We start from the raw sequence: 13,346 nt of genomic DNA, 5'->3' as shown, positions 1-13,346 counted from the left end.
AAAAGGCGTTTGCAATAAATCACATTGTTGGCATAACCTATATAGCCCAAAGTCTCAGGCACACAGAGACACTTTTATCAGGTGGTATACTCAAGGGGCTCAAAGGAGCCAGTCAGGGGACACTTGGAATGAGGAGGGTTTGGGCAACTCAGTCTTCTTCTTCTTCTTCTTTTTATTTTTTATTTATTTTTAAAAAAGATTTCATTTATTTATTCATGGGAGACACAGAGGGGGAGAGAGAGAGAGAGAGAGAGAGAGAGAGAGAGAGAGAGAGAGAAACAGAGACACAGGCAGAAGAAGCAGGCCCCATGCAGGGAGCCCGACATGGGACTCGATCCAGGGTCTCCAGGATCACGCCCTGGGCCAAAGGCAGGCGCTAAACCTCTGAGCCACCCAGGGATCCCCTATTTTTTTATTTTTTAAGATTTTTATTTATTTATCCATGAGAGGCCGAGACATAGGCAGGGGGACAAGCAGGCTCCCTACAGGGAGCCTAATGCAAGTCTCGACCCCTGGACCCTGGATCCTGGATCAAGCCTGATGCAGGTCTCAAATCCTCGAACCTGGATCACAACCTGAGCCAAGGGCAGATGCTCAACCATTGAGCCCCCCAGATGCCCCCGAAACTCAGGGTTCTGAGTTAACATTTTACTGCACATTATATGTAAATTCTGCTTATTTGAACAATCAAATTCAACCATTTTCTTAATGCTTGCAATACTTTTTTTTTTTTTAGTATGCGAACATTTATTGAGTATTTATCACATGTATATCTCTTACAACTTTCTCTCTATGAGCTGGAAAATTTCAGTTTCAATCCACATTGTAAAACCAAAAAAGAAACTGTTATTATCCAATACAAGAGGACATATCAGAAACTAAAGATCGCACTATTATCATTGCAATAATGGTGATAATAGAATACTCCATAAATTTTAAGTAAAATTACACATAAAATGCTTTATGAATATTATTACTTTTAGTCCTTATCAATTAACTGTGGGAGGTAAGTAATGGTTCGATTTTACAGGTGAGAGAGTAAAGGTCTAGAGACTTTTAAGAACTCCCCCAAGGCTCCTCAGCCAGTAAAGGGCAGAGTCTACATTTAGCGATCTGATTCCAAACCTCATGGTCTTAACATCATGCATGATAGTTTACTATGACATTGAGAAACCATAGGCTCTAAAAAAGTATTTTGAAACATTAAAAAAAAATTCCAACAGGATTTACTCTATTTGATACATCTCAAGATCCATAGAATTGTTGAGACACTGGGGCAGAGTTGTGGCTAGAACACGTGTTGCTTTTACCAGCCGAAGAGATCTCAGCAAAGAAGCTTCTAAGATGCCTCTCCCCCTAAATATGTGATATAGAAGGCAGAAAAGCAAAAAGAGAGATACAAAAAGATGGAAAGTTTGTAGTTATTTTGAGTGTTTTGATTAATAAGGGGAACATAAATCTGAATGTTCTCCAAGATTACAAAATTGTTGCCACATGAATTGTCTGTAATTGTATCTTTCTCCTTCTCCTATTTTTAGGTCCCAGTCTGTGGTGGAAGCTGGCACCCTGAAACATGAGGAGAAGGGAGAGAATGAGAATACTCAGCCACTCCTGGCTCTGGACTGAACCCCGAGTCACCCCATGCTCTCGCAGATCGCCAGCCTTCAGTGGTATCAGCCACCCAGGAAGCACATGCGCAACTGACCCACACAGACACGTGCGTTCCGCTTGACACAAGGCCCTCCACTCCTGCCACCTAGTATTGACTGTCACCAGCCATTGGTCTGAGCAGCCAAAGTTGAACAAAGACTTGAGAGATGCTTTTTTTCCACTGGGGGACTGGAGGTGAAGCAAGGCAGTTATGTAAACATGATCCCCCCTCCCTCATATTTATGGTAGTAAAATAATTGAAAAAAGAAAAACTAAATTTGATGCATACGCTGCATTAGTACAAGGATTTTTCTGAGGTACCGCAGACACCCTCTCCAGGTTTTGTGATTTAAGATTAAGTGCATTTCCAAGTAGATACATCAGAGTTAAACTGTGCAGACACAATTGTCAAGCTCGATGTAGGGCAAGGCCCCAAGACAGTAGTATCTCCAGTAATTTCCATTCTTATTGAATTATTTTTTTTGACCTCATCACCAGCATCGAATTGTTCAGCCTAAGGGCATGTTCTTGTAGGTCTGGCTATTTGCGGGGTTTGCTTATTTTGATTATCCTGCAAGAATGATTGTGACGTCACATCTTTTGTCAGGCCACCAGCTGATTACCATGATCTGACTTTAAAAGAAGACACACACAACTTGAAATATGATTATTTCATCTTAATAACGTGACTTCCCACAGGCAACATGAGTCTGCAGGGCGGGGGAGGGGGGAGGGGGGCGGGGTCTCATTGAAACACATGTCAGTGATTAATGGATCCATTCAAATGGCCTCACTTGGGTCACTACACGAAAGAAAAGCAGTTAGCCCCTCACTCTCCTGCAACCAGTTAAAGGTGTGGAGAAGGGAGCTGGCTGTTGCTGAGAGGGTAGGGACCAATCATGGAGCAAGACCCTTAAAGATGGCTAAATACACAAGTACTGACAATAAGAGATTAGGAATGCGGGATAAAATGCCAAAGATCATTTTATTTCTTTGTCTATTCTCCTTAGAAATGGAGCCCCCAACTATCCATCCAAAGGAAATTAAATTAAAATAAACAGATATCATAGGATATGATATCCTTACTTGTGCCATGTTTCCCCCAATCAGTTGTATGTTTTTAGGTACCTCATCCTCCCAGTTATCTGCATGACATGGGCATTTATTAGTATGACCAGTTGGTGCTCAGTGTCAAATAAAAAATATTTTGGTTGATGATGGGCAGAAAAATATGATTTTATGTTCTAAGGATTTGGGAGAGTTAGCTAAAAAATTAAAAGAAAAGAGGTGATCAAGTGGCCATAATCACCCTCAATAAGCATTATTACTAATCTTAACCATTTATGACATCTCTTTCTCAATGAATCTATTGTTTTAATTTTTTTTCTACTGGCAGAGGAGAATAAGAGAAGTAATTTTTGTATTCTACCCTTGAAATAAAATTGAAATAGAATTAAAAATATTTCTCAACCAATTGTATCACGGTATAAATAAAACCAATTCATTTTGTGTAGACATTTCAAATAACAAAATAGTAACACTGAAATAATTCTACCAATGCAGTGACTGAAACACTTTTCTTATATTCCATGACATAGGGAAGAAAGATAAAGAATTAAAGTGAATTAGAAAATCCATTTTATTACTTGGGTTTATAAAATAGTTGTGGGATCCAAGTATTTAAAATGCTATTGGAATCGATTATTGCCAACGTTTTTGCAACAGTTATAATATTCCTGGCTTTTCAATTGGCAATATTTAGAATCCTACTGTAGTGACCTGATTTTAAATACCATATTATAATTATTAAGTCAAGAGCTAGTTTTTATTCTATTCCATGATTTCATTAAATGAATGTAAGATGATGGTTTAACATTGACAACTTCTACTTTAAATTTCTTTATGTGTATGCAATATACATACAAGAACCAAATTCAATAAGTGACATGAATGTTATCACATGAGCATTGGATTGTATTGTCCTTTGTCAGTCATTTCTTCTGTTCAATAAATACTGAAGGACATGACACCTTTTTATTTTTCAAGAGCTTGCTTTTTCTTCTGGACCTTGGCAATTAATTTTGAGACTTTCCTCACATTCTTCTTCATCTATTTTAGTGGTATTGTTGTGGCAAAACAGAAGGGAACAGGACAAATATTTTGCAAACCCTACTAACTGGAAGCTATTGTCAAGCAGAAAGGATACATTTCAATGGTAAAGAACTCTTTTCAAAAGAGACAAATAAATCATCCTCCTTTGCCCTTAGATGGAAAGGAAGCACAAGTATTTATTTCTCCCTGGGAATGAAATCTGATAACCTCTGTGTCATTTCTTCAGCATTTTTGTTCATATTGGCTTAAAATTCAGGTGCATGAATATCATTACATTCATATAGCTAACACGTCTAGTTTTGATTGGAAACATGCAATATTTAATGCATTAATACTCTTCTCAATAATTTGATCATCTTTGGAATAAGTAGGCATGAAAATTTCTCAACTGTTATTTCTATGCTGTGGGTAACACTGAAGCTAAACTATGGATAACAGTAGCTACTTCAAAGCTATGCTTAAATGGCATAAAGTTTCTCCAGCCAAGGGAATGGAAGAGTCTTCCAAACTCTTTCAAAGAAGAAGGCAATCTACACAAGCTGAAACCAGGACTAAGGTCCTGGCATTCTTGCTTGGTCTTCCACTTTGCCATCCTTCATATTTTTACAAAATTGCGATGGGAACACACATAAGGACCTCTTCGCTCACAGGGATCTACAATAGGCCAAGAGACTCTGGATTCCAGCCTTGTCTCAGATGGCAAAGAGGCTGAAGAGCCAGATGTCCTAGCAGCTACCTATTTACCTGATCCTGAGAGGAAATGTTTACTTTGAGAAATTTCTTTCAAGTTCTAATTCTTAGCACTAAAAAGTGTACATGTGGCACTGCTATGACTCAATATAAAATGATTCCATGTCCTGTTGCAGGATGCAAAGCTCCTCTTGGGAAGACAGAGTCTCTACCATTTGCATGGCGAGCACAGAAATGAAGACAAGGCTTTCAGTGAAGCTAAAAAAGCAAATAGACTCAGTGGGTAGGAAGCAGTACAGTTCCTAGACATCAGCATAATTACATCTTTCTCCTTCGTATTAGGAAAATAAAATTGCTTTTTTATGGGTGTCTTTTACTAAAGATAATTAGAAGAGGGAAGTCTGAGTTGACGAGGGAAGTTACCATTAAGCAGCAAGAAGTAAAGCATTTACAGAGCTTATTATTAAACTCAACAAAAAAGTAGTGGTGAGTGATGACAAAATCACCCAGCTACCCTAGAAATATATAACTGCGTAGAAAAATTACAAACTAAAATGATCCATTCACAGTTTCTACATGTATTCTCACTGTACACTGATTCAGGCCTCTTTTAAGGGGGAAAAGTATCTTTGGCTGACAAGACAGAAGCGATCATGTATTCACCTGAAATACGGCACCAGATGGGTGCTGTCGTGGGGGGAAGTACAGCAGGGTGCTTTCTACATGAACTGCAGCAAGGCAAATATCCCATTTAGTGTCTTCTAACCCTAGGAAGAACCTTAGAATTTGGGGGCTGCACATCAAGGAAATTAAGGCTTCTCAAACTTGGAACCTCTAGTCCTATACCCGAGGAGATAGAGCCAGAAAGGCAGCCTCTCTCGTGTGTCCCAAGCCTACACAATATGCTAAATGGCAGGAAGGCTGTGTCTCTGCTGGGGTGTCAGCTCTGGGTGCCACACATCCACGATGAATATCAGCCGGAAAGACGTAGCGTCCTGCCACACCTCATGCTCGAAAGAATCATCAAAGATGAGCACCTTGCCTTCTTCCCATGTCCTGAAACAGAAAAATATGGATTCAGATGCCTGAGAATCAATCTCTGGCTACATGCAGAGAATTATTCCTGGTCCAGGCCTACGTGAGGCTTGTTTAGTCAAGCAATCAGTCAGATGTATGCTAATGGTGACTTCTTGATCAGTGACTGCCTGCTATCCTCCCTGCCCCTTCAGAGACTGGTCTCGACCTATGGGTGGCACCCAGGTCTTGGGCATCTCAATGCCCCCTGGAGGCTACCTGGCATGGCGCCAGAGCATCTCCAAGTGATTTTCTCAACCCCTTCCATTTGTTAAAGTTCCATTTTATGGAAGAAAGTTCCATTTTATGGAAGGGCAGATTGGGAATGAATTTTGTTTATATTTTTAATGTCATCTGCAATGTAAGTGGGTTATCCATGGAATATTTTAAGTCAATGCTGCAGAACACCCTTCAGGGCCTCCAGCATTACTTCATAAAATATGTGTATAGGAGTTAAGACCTAAACATAGTGCTCGTCTAAATAAAGAAATCAAGAGAGAAATGTGCAGGGGCAATTACACAATGCTTTTCAAATCCAAAGGAAGTTTATTACTCATGCTAATGTTCTCCTCTTGTTAAAATAGGCATTAATTGCCAATATATTACATACTAAGTTATGTCTTTAAAATGAAATTTTTACTAGGAAATTTACTGTAGATATTAAAATTCCACTCAAGTATTTGAAATTTTAAATCAGGCATTAGCAAATAATTAAAATTATAGGATAGAAAATGCTAGCTTGATTTCAAGTTACTGCATTATCATAAGGAAGTTTTCCTTAGGAAAATTATTTGTGCCTTTTTATGCTCATTACTAGGTGATTAATCAATATTAAATTAGGTAATATTTCATACTGCAAGGTTTCTCAGCCTCGGCTTTAGTGACATTTAGGGCCTGATAATTTGTTTTTGGGGGTTATCCTGTGCTCTACGTATGTTTGGCAGCATCTCTGGCTTCTACCCACTAGCTGCCAGAAGCATGCACTCTCCCACAGTCATGAGAACCAAAAATGCCAAATGTCTCTGTGGGGTGGCGATGGGAGAGTGAGGGGCAAATTCATCCCAGACATATTGCATTCATCTGACAACAGCACTTCTCAGTTATTTAAAGGCAATGATAAAGTAATGAATATTTGCAAGTTAAAAGTTCCTTGAAATTGAGAATCAACCTCCACTTCTGCTCCCATCCCCACCTTCCTGCCCCATTTTCTACGCTGTCTCACACACCTAGCCTAATAACTTCCATTCAATAAACACTGCTTAGCATTTCGATATGATTCCTCTTAAGGATCAAAGAGTTCTACTGGAGTTCCATCCAAGTGTAACAACCAACAACAGAAATAAATAGACATGGGAACAAATGACAGAATATGTATTATTACCATGCAAAAACCAAATTTGAAAGGTAAAGTCAAGAAAAGAAAAAAAAATGACAAGAAAAATGAAGTGAAATGATCTGTGGTATATACAGTCTGGTGACTTTCTAGGTCTTAGTGTTATTGGTGAGATTATGCAATGTCCATGGGTACCACTGAAAAACTTAAACAGGCAAAAGATAAGGGGGGGGTTGTGCTCTCAAAAGGGAAAAGCAGGGCACCCATGTGTACAGCAGCAATACTGATAGTAGTCAAAAAGTGGTGGCAACCCTAGTGTCCACTGACCAACGAGTGGATAAAATGTGGTATAAGCAGTCAATGAAATATTATTCAGGCTTAGATGAAAGGAAAATCCAGACAATGCTACAACATGGGCATTATGACATTTTGCTAAGTGAAATAAAGCAATCACACAAGAAGAAATATCGCATGATTCCGCTTATAGGCAGTACCTAGAGTTATCAAATCCACACAGATAGAAAGAATGATGGTGAGTTGTTGTTTTGTGTGTGCGGGGCTTTAGTAAGGTGAAGAGTCCTGCGGATGGTTGGATACTGGCGATGGAAGCACAATATGATCTTACGTAACACCACCAAACTGTATGCACATTTAGAAATGGGTTGGTAACTTTTATGTTATGTGCACTTCACCACTATTGAAAAGGAAAAAAAAAAAGGGAAAGGCAAAGGCAAAGGGGAACGTGGTAGAAGAGAGAGGGGGAGTGAAACAGCATGGCACAAAGAACAAGTTATGGCCCTGAAGGGAAACGTATTTAAGCTTCTTGGCTCTGCCATTTACTACTATGCGACCTGGGCTGAGTTACTCCGCATACATGAGCCTTTGGGTCTTTATCAGCACAGCTGCTGTGAGGATTAGCATCTGACGGGCACATGGTAGATATTCGATTAATGATAGAGAACATAAAACAGAGGTTGAAGAAAAATACAGGGGAAAAAATAGAGACAAGATAAAAGAGGTGATAATGTATGGAAGTGGTATAATGTTACCAAAAATAACCTTGGCTTCATGCCCTATGAATTTGCCTTCATTTGAGAAAACTGAAAATCTTCCAAGGGGGTGAGATATCAAAAATCCTTCAGAGAATCTGCAAAGTACACTTTGTGTTGCAATGACAAGTGGTTCTCAATGTTTTCTGAGTGGCAAATAATCCAGAATCTACTTAAAATATTGGAAGTAATTCAAAGACCCAAATAGAAAATCCTAGGTTGTGCAAAATTATATTTTTCACTAGATTCTGATGGGTGTAAGAAAGCCAAAGACTTAGGGATGCTTTATGGGAGCAAAATCTTGAGCACATTATTCATGAACTGAAATTCCCTGTGAATTGGGACGAGCTTTTAGTGTTGAAACACACTGATTTATTCAAGGAACACCAGTGCCTATAAACGTGGAATTTAATGACCATTGGTCCATGGCTTTTCAGATATTCAGTCAAAATGGACCAGCATAAACAACTGATGAAACAATTTTTTAAAAGATTTTATTTATATACGAGACAGTGAGAGAGAAGGAATGGGGGGAGGAGCAGAGGGAGAGGGACTGCACTGAGCATGGAGCCCAACTCGAGACTCAATCTCAGGACCTTGAGATCATCATCTGAGTTGAAACAAAGAGTCAAATGCTTAACCGATGGAGGCACCCAAGTGCCCCGAAACAATTTTTTTAAAACAAAAAATCTAGGAGGTATTCCAAAGAGCTGGATTCCTCTAGGGCCATAAACTCATGGGGAAGCATGTCCCAGTATCTTCATTTTGCCCTTCCATTTTCTTTCACTATTTTCCCAGAAAACAGCAAAGATACCCAAGTATTAATGTAGATTCCTTTCGAATACTTCAAAACTGGTGTCTTTCCCTTATGAGAGGGCAAATGTGACAAAAAGTGCAGCCCTAATTAACCTCAAAGGGCAGAACAAAAAAATCCCACACAAGCAACATGCAGGCTGAATGACTGGGGTTAAGCAGTCATAGGTGGCTTGTGTGGTTGGGAAAGGATGAGGTTTTCCACAAAGAAAGATAGAGCTAAAGAGGTCAAAGGTCTTTAGATCTCTTCTGAATGACAAAGACTCTCCTTGCAATGCAAGAAACAGTTTTCAGGCCACTTGCTTTGTGAGCAAAGTTCCACCAAATATGATTAAGTTACTCAAAGTATGACATGAAAAGTGCCCTCTGGAGAAAAGATTTTTCAGAGTCGTCTTTGAGCTTCCTGATGGTGCTCACATGGCCTTTCTCTGAGGATTCAGAAACACAGGACCAGAGTGGGGAAGCTGTACCTTTTCCCCAGGGGGCTACCTCATCTGACCATTAGAATTTCTTACCCTTATGGGAAGAATGCCTCATCCTGGTTTGCAAAAGATACAAGAGTATCTGGCCCCAAATAAAGCAATATCATATAATTTCTCAGTTTTCAAGTTATAATTAATGACACCAATATAATGGTGGAGGTACATACCTAACAACCATAATTGGGTCACCGAACTGTCATCAACAATAATCCTATTAGATGCTTACAGAGTCTTTCACCTAAAAACTTTAACTGGTCATAGCTCGGTGATCTTTGCTAAAATGTTCTGAGGTAGGCAAGAGACATGGTTCTAACTTTTCAGCAAAGGAGTCATTCTGATACTGTGATTCTGTGGAAGAAACAGAAAGTCACCAGCCTTGCTTTGTTAGAGCCCAAACCTTTGGCTCAAGATCAGGGTACAAGGGGGATATTCTTAGTGCCGGTAGCTAGCTGCTGTGGTGAGGTAGCCTGTAAGGTGTTTTACAGGCTGAGTGGAATACACGGAAGGGTCAAAGAGCTCAGGAGTAAGGCTACTTAACACAGTGCTTATTAATTCTGATCTACTGAAATCCCTCAGTTCTGACTGCATTGGAAATCCTGGCACATACTAGAATTGAAATGTAAAACTCTTCTCTCTCTCTACCTAATATATGCAGACGGAAACACACACACACACACACATTCTTTGTCTGTCTGCCTGTCTATCTATCTATCTATCTATCTATCTATCTATCTATCTATCTGGACAAAGCACTTTTCTGGAGTCTAGGACACCTGTATTCTTGTTCTGACAGCTGTGATCTAGCCATGTGATAAAGCAGTTCATGTAGGGGCCTCAGTTTCCCTATTTGTGCAATGACAGAGGTAGATAAGATGGCCTCTAAGGCTCCTTTCAGCACTAAAATTCTCTTAATTCTCTGAGCTAAGCTATTGGTTAGGATGTCAGTCTTCATATTACATTTCATAGGATTTACTTAAGCTTTCATCTGAGGAGTGGGTATATTTGCCATTTTGTTTACTGTCAAAATATTAATTCCAATAAAAGATGGCTAACTTCACAAAGAAGCAATCTTCCCAACAGATTGTATATATACACACCCCCAGCATATCTCCCAGCCCCTCATGGAAGAGCCCCTGCCCAGCTGCCACAGGGCTTCCCTCTTCTCCACACAGGCCTGGGGATTCCAGATTATGCCCTCCTGTTCACCCCACTGCTACCTCTGTGGAAGCTTTGGGCTTCCTCCTCTTGGTCTTAGGTCAACCAGTAGCAGAGGGCTCTGTAACACAGCTGAGAAAGCCAAAAAAGGACAAAGAAAGAGAAAAGGCAGAAGAATCACTCATAAGGCCTCCAATGGGATGCCAGTGCCCACTCCCCCACATACCTCTATTTCTAGGGTAGGGGGATAGAGAGGAAAAGGAGAAATGCAGGGGGTGGGGTAGAGCTATCAGCTGTGCTCCTGCTGGTCCTCTGTTCTCTGGCATCCCTCCTGGCCTCATGCCTATCAAATCACGGTCCCTATCTGTATCTGTACCATCCCTCCACCAACTCTGGCCTGGCACACCATGGTTCTCTATCTGGTTCTCCTTTCCTAATTCCTTAAAGTTTCACCTCCTCCCTGTCAGAATGCGCCCTCCAGGTTACATGAACCACTTCCAATGGTGTAGGAGTGCTTGGTCTCACTCCTTGGAATATAAGGGACAAAAGTCTCCATTTCTGCAGCCATCAGATGAGAGGACGGTAAAAGATCAAGTCCACTGAGTGCATTTACCACACAGTACTCCGTAAATAGAGTTCTGAGGGCAACTCTATGGATTGCTTTAAAACTCAAAACCATAGAAAGACAGGCTTTGATTCTTTTCCCATCTCACCGATGAGGAAATCAAGGCTTAGACAGGTTATGCACATCGTCTAAAAGATTGTGAGTTAAAAGCTTCGGAGGGCTGACCCAGGAACCTCCACGTCATTTACAATTGTTGTAGTGGAATGGATTCCAACTTTGCAATTTTTCAACAATCAGTTCAACAAACAAAACGTTTGCAGATGATTCATATTCCATGTGGGAACCGCCATTCCAGTAGAAGTGTCACTGGGTATCCATGTGGATGAATGCCGTAGACACACTGTGCCAACTAGAACAGGGACAAAGAGGCTCTGACTGATGCTTTTAGTTCACCAAGTTGCTCAAGGAAAGGAAGAAAGGGCAAAATGTTACCTATTCAATAACAAATCTTCAGGAAACATATCTAGTTAAAATGTCATTTTCAACCTGCAGCCCAGATGGACAGACTTGAGCAATGACTTACAGATAAAGTCACATTATGGTTGGGATGGAAGATGGTGACATTTTGTGAAACAGAAGAGCTTGGATTCCAGGGAAAATTTGAAGACTTTATCTTTTTAGACGCTTTATAAAAACAAAACAAATGCTGCCTATGAACAATTTCATGGTGGCTTTAAAAATTAAATCTTTCTCTTACTGTTAATATTATAGTATGCCTTCCACATGCTCTTCCTAATTAGAAACTTGAGATATTAATGGGAAAAATATGTTACAAACTGAAGTATGTTACGGTAAAGGGCCATTATTTTTACAGCAACAGAGACAGGAATTAAATGACTTATTGCCAAATTCATTTCTTCAGCATGATACTGACATTAGTGCTGACTCACGCTTTCCTGGTATGTATTAGTCTTGTCCAATATTTTGTGCTGGCAATTTGTAGGCAATAATGCTGAATCTCCTGGAGGAACCACATGGTCACTCTTCTTTCCTGCAGCCTGGTTCTAGCATGTCCTGGAGCCCTTTTTGGAGACTGAGTAGAAAGAATTCCTGTCTGGGATCATCCAAAGTTCAAACAACTTGGTCACTCCATGAGGTTAACAACAATTAGTTCCTGCTTGCTGGTAGCATGTTTATCCACTGACTTAAGTTCATTCAGCTTTGGATCAAGATCATAAATGAGCTCTTTTGACAGGCTGCAAAGCATGGCCTGTCAGGGGTGACACAAGTGGTCCAAATATGGACACTGTCCAGCTGCTTTCTCTTCCTTGTTGTCTGGAAATGAAAACTAGCATTCACAGTGATCAACTTTTAAGTGTAGGATGATCTTAGTTTTGTTTTTATTTTATTTTTTAAAGATTTTATTAATTTATTTGAGACACAGAGAGAGCACGTACACAGGCAGAGGGAAAGGCAGCGGGAGAAGAAGAAGCAGACTCCCCACGGAGCAGGGAACCCAATGGGGGGCTTGATCCCTGGACCATGAGATCATGACCCAAGCCAAAGGCAGACGCTTGACCAACTGAGCCACCCATGCACCTCAGAAAGATCTTAGTTTTGTAACCACAACCACCACCAAAACCCTAAAAGGTCAGAAACCTATACATAGTGAGGGTATGGGGTTGAGGTTACACAGACTTTCAAGCCAGACTGCCTGGGACCAAATCTTGATTCCAATATTGTAGTGGGCTGAATGGTGACCTCCCCTAAAAAGCAAGTCCACCTGGAAACTGTGAATATAACCTTATTTGGAAAAAAAGGTCTTTAGGGTTGTAATGAAATTAAAGATCTTGAGATGAGACCATCTGGTTTAGGCTGGGCTTTAAATCCAATGATAAGTGCCATTATGAAAGAGAAGGGGAGGGGTACCTATGTGGCTCAGTCAGTTGAGCATCCAACTCTTGATTTTGGCTCAGGCTGTGATCTCAGGGTTGTGGGATCGAGCCCCACATCAGGCTCAGTAGGGAGTCTGCCTGAGACTCTCTCCTTCTTCCAAAGCTCTCTCTCTCTCTTTCTCTTAAATAAATAAATAAATCTTAAAAAGAGAGAGAGAGAGAGAGAGAGAGAAGGAGAGAAGACATGGGGGAAGGTGATGTGCTGGTAGAGGCAGACACTGGAGTGATGTGTCTACAAGCCAAGAAACACCAAGGACGGCTGGCAGCTACCAGAAGCCAGAGGAGGTGCAGGGCACACATTCTCCCTCAGAGCCTCTAGAAGAAACCAGCCCTCCCAATACCTGACTTCAGACTTCTGGACTCTAGAACTACAAGAGAATGAATTTCTGTTGTTTTAAGTCATCCAGTTTGTAGTAATTTGTTATGGCAGCCCTAGGAAACTAACACAAATTCAGCACTAAGCTGAGC

At 40.5% G+C, this 13,346-nt stretch overlaps 2 protein-coding genes across 10 annotated transcripts in view; one reads left to right on the top strand and one right to left on the bottom strand.

Moving 5' to 3' along the window:
- CLVS1 (clavesin 1) overlaps nucleotides 1-3,677 on the top strand; it is a 173,972-nt gene extending 170,295 nt beyond the window's left edge. The window contains exon 6 of the mRNA XM_026011919.2: nucleotides 1,539-3,677. Coding sequence (XP_025867704.1) covers nucleotides 1,539-1,626 — 88 coding nt within the window. The 3' untranslated portion in view covers nucleotides 1,627-3,677. The remainder of the gene's footprint in view (nucleotides 1-1,538) is intronic.
- ASPH (aspartate beta-hydroxylase) overlaps nucleotides 722-13,346 on the bottom strand; it is a 212,528-nt gene continuing 199,903 nt past the window's right edge. For all 9 annotated transcript variants that reach the window (XM_072734661.1, XM_072734664.1, XM_072734662.1 and 6 more), the window contains one exon: nucleotides 722-5,508. In XM_072734661.1, the coding sequence (XP_072590762.1) occupies nucleotides 5,358-5,508 (151 nt within the window). In that variant the 3' untranslated portion in view covers nucleotides 722-5,357. The remainder of the gene's footprint in view (nucleotides 5,509-13,346) is intronic.

Source organism: Vulpes vulpes, chromosome 13 (genome assembly GCF_048418805.1).
Source record: "Vulpes vulpes isolate BD-2025 chromosome 13, VulVul3, whole genome shotgun sequence".
In the NCBI taxonomy this organism is placed as follows: domain Eukaryota; kingdom Metazoa; phylum Chordata; class Mammalia; order Carnivora; family Canidae; genus Vulpes; species Vulpes vulpes.
This window is presented reverse-complemented; position numbering and strand designations above follow the sequence as displayed.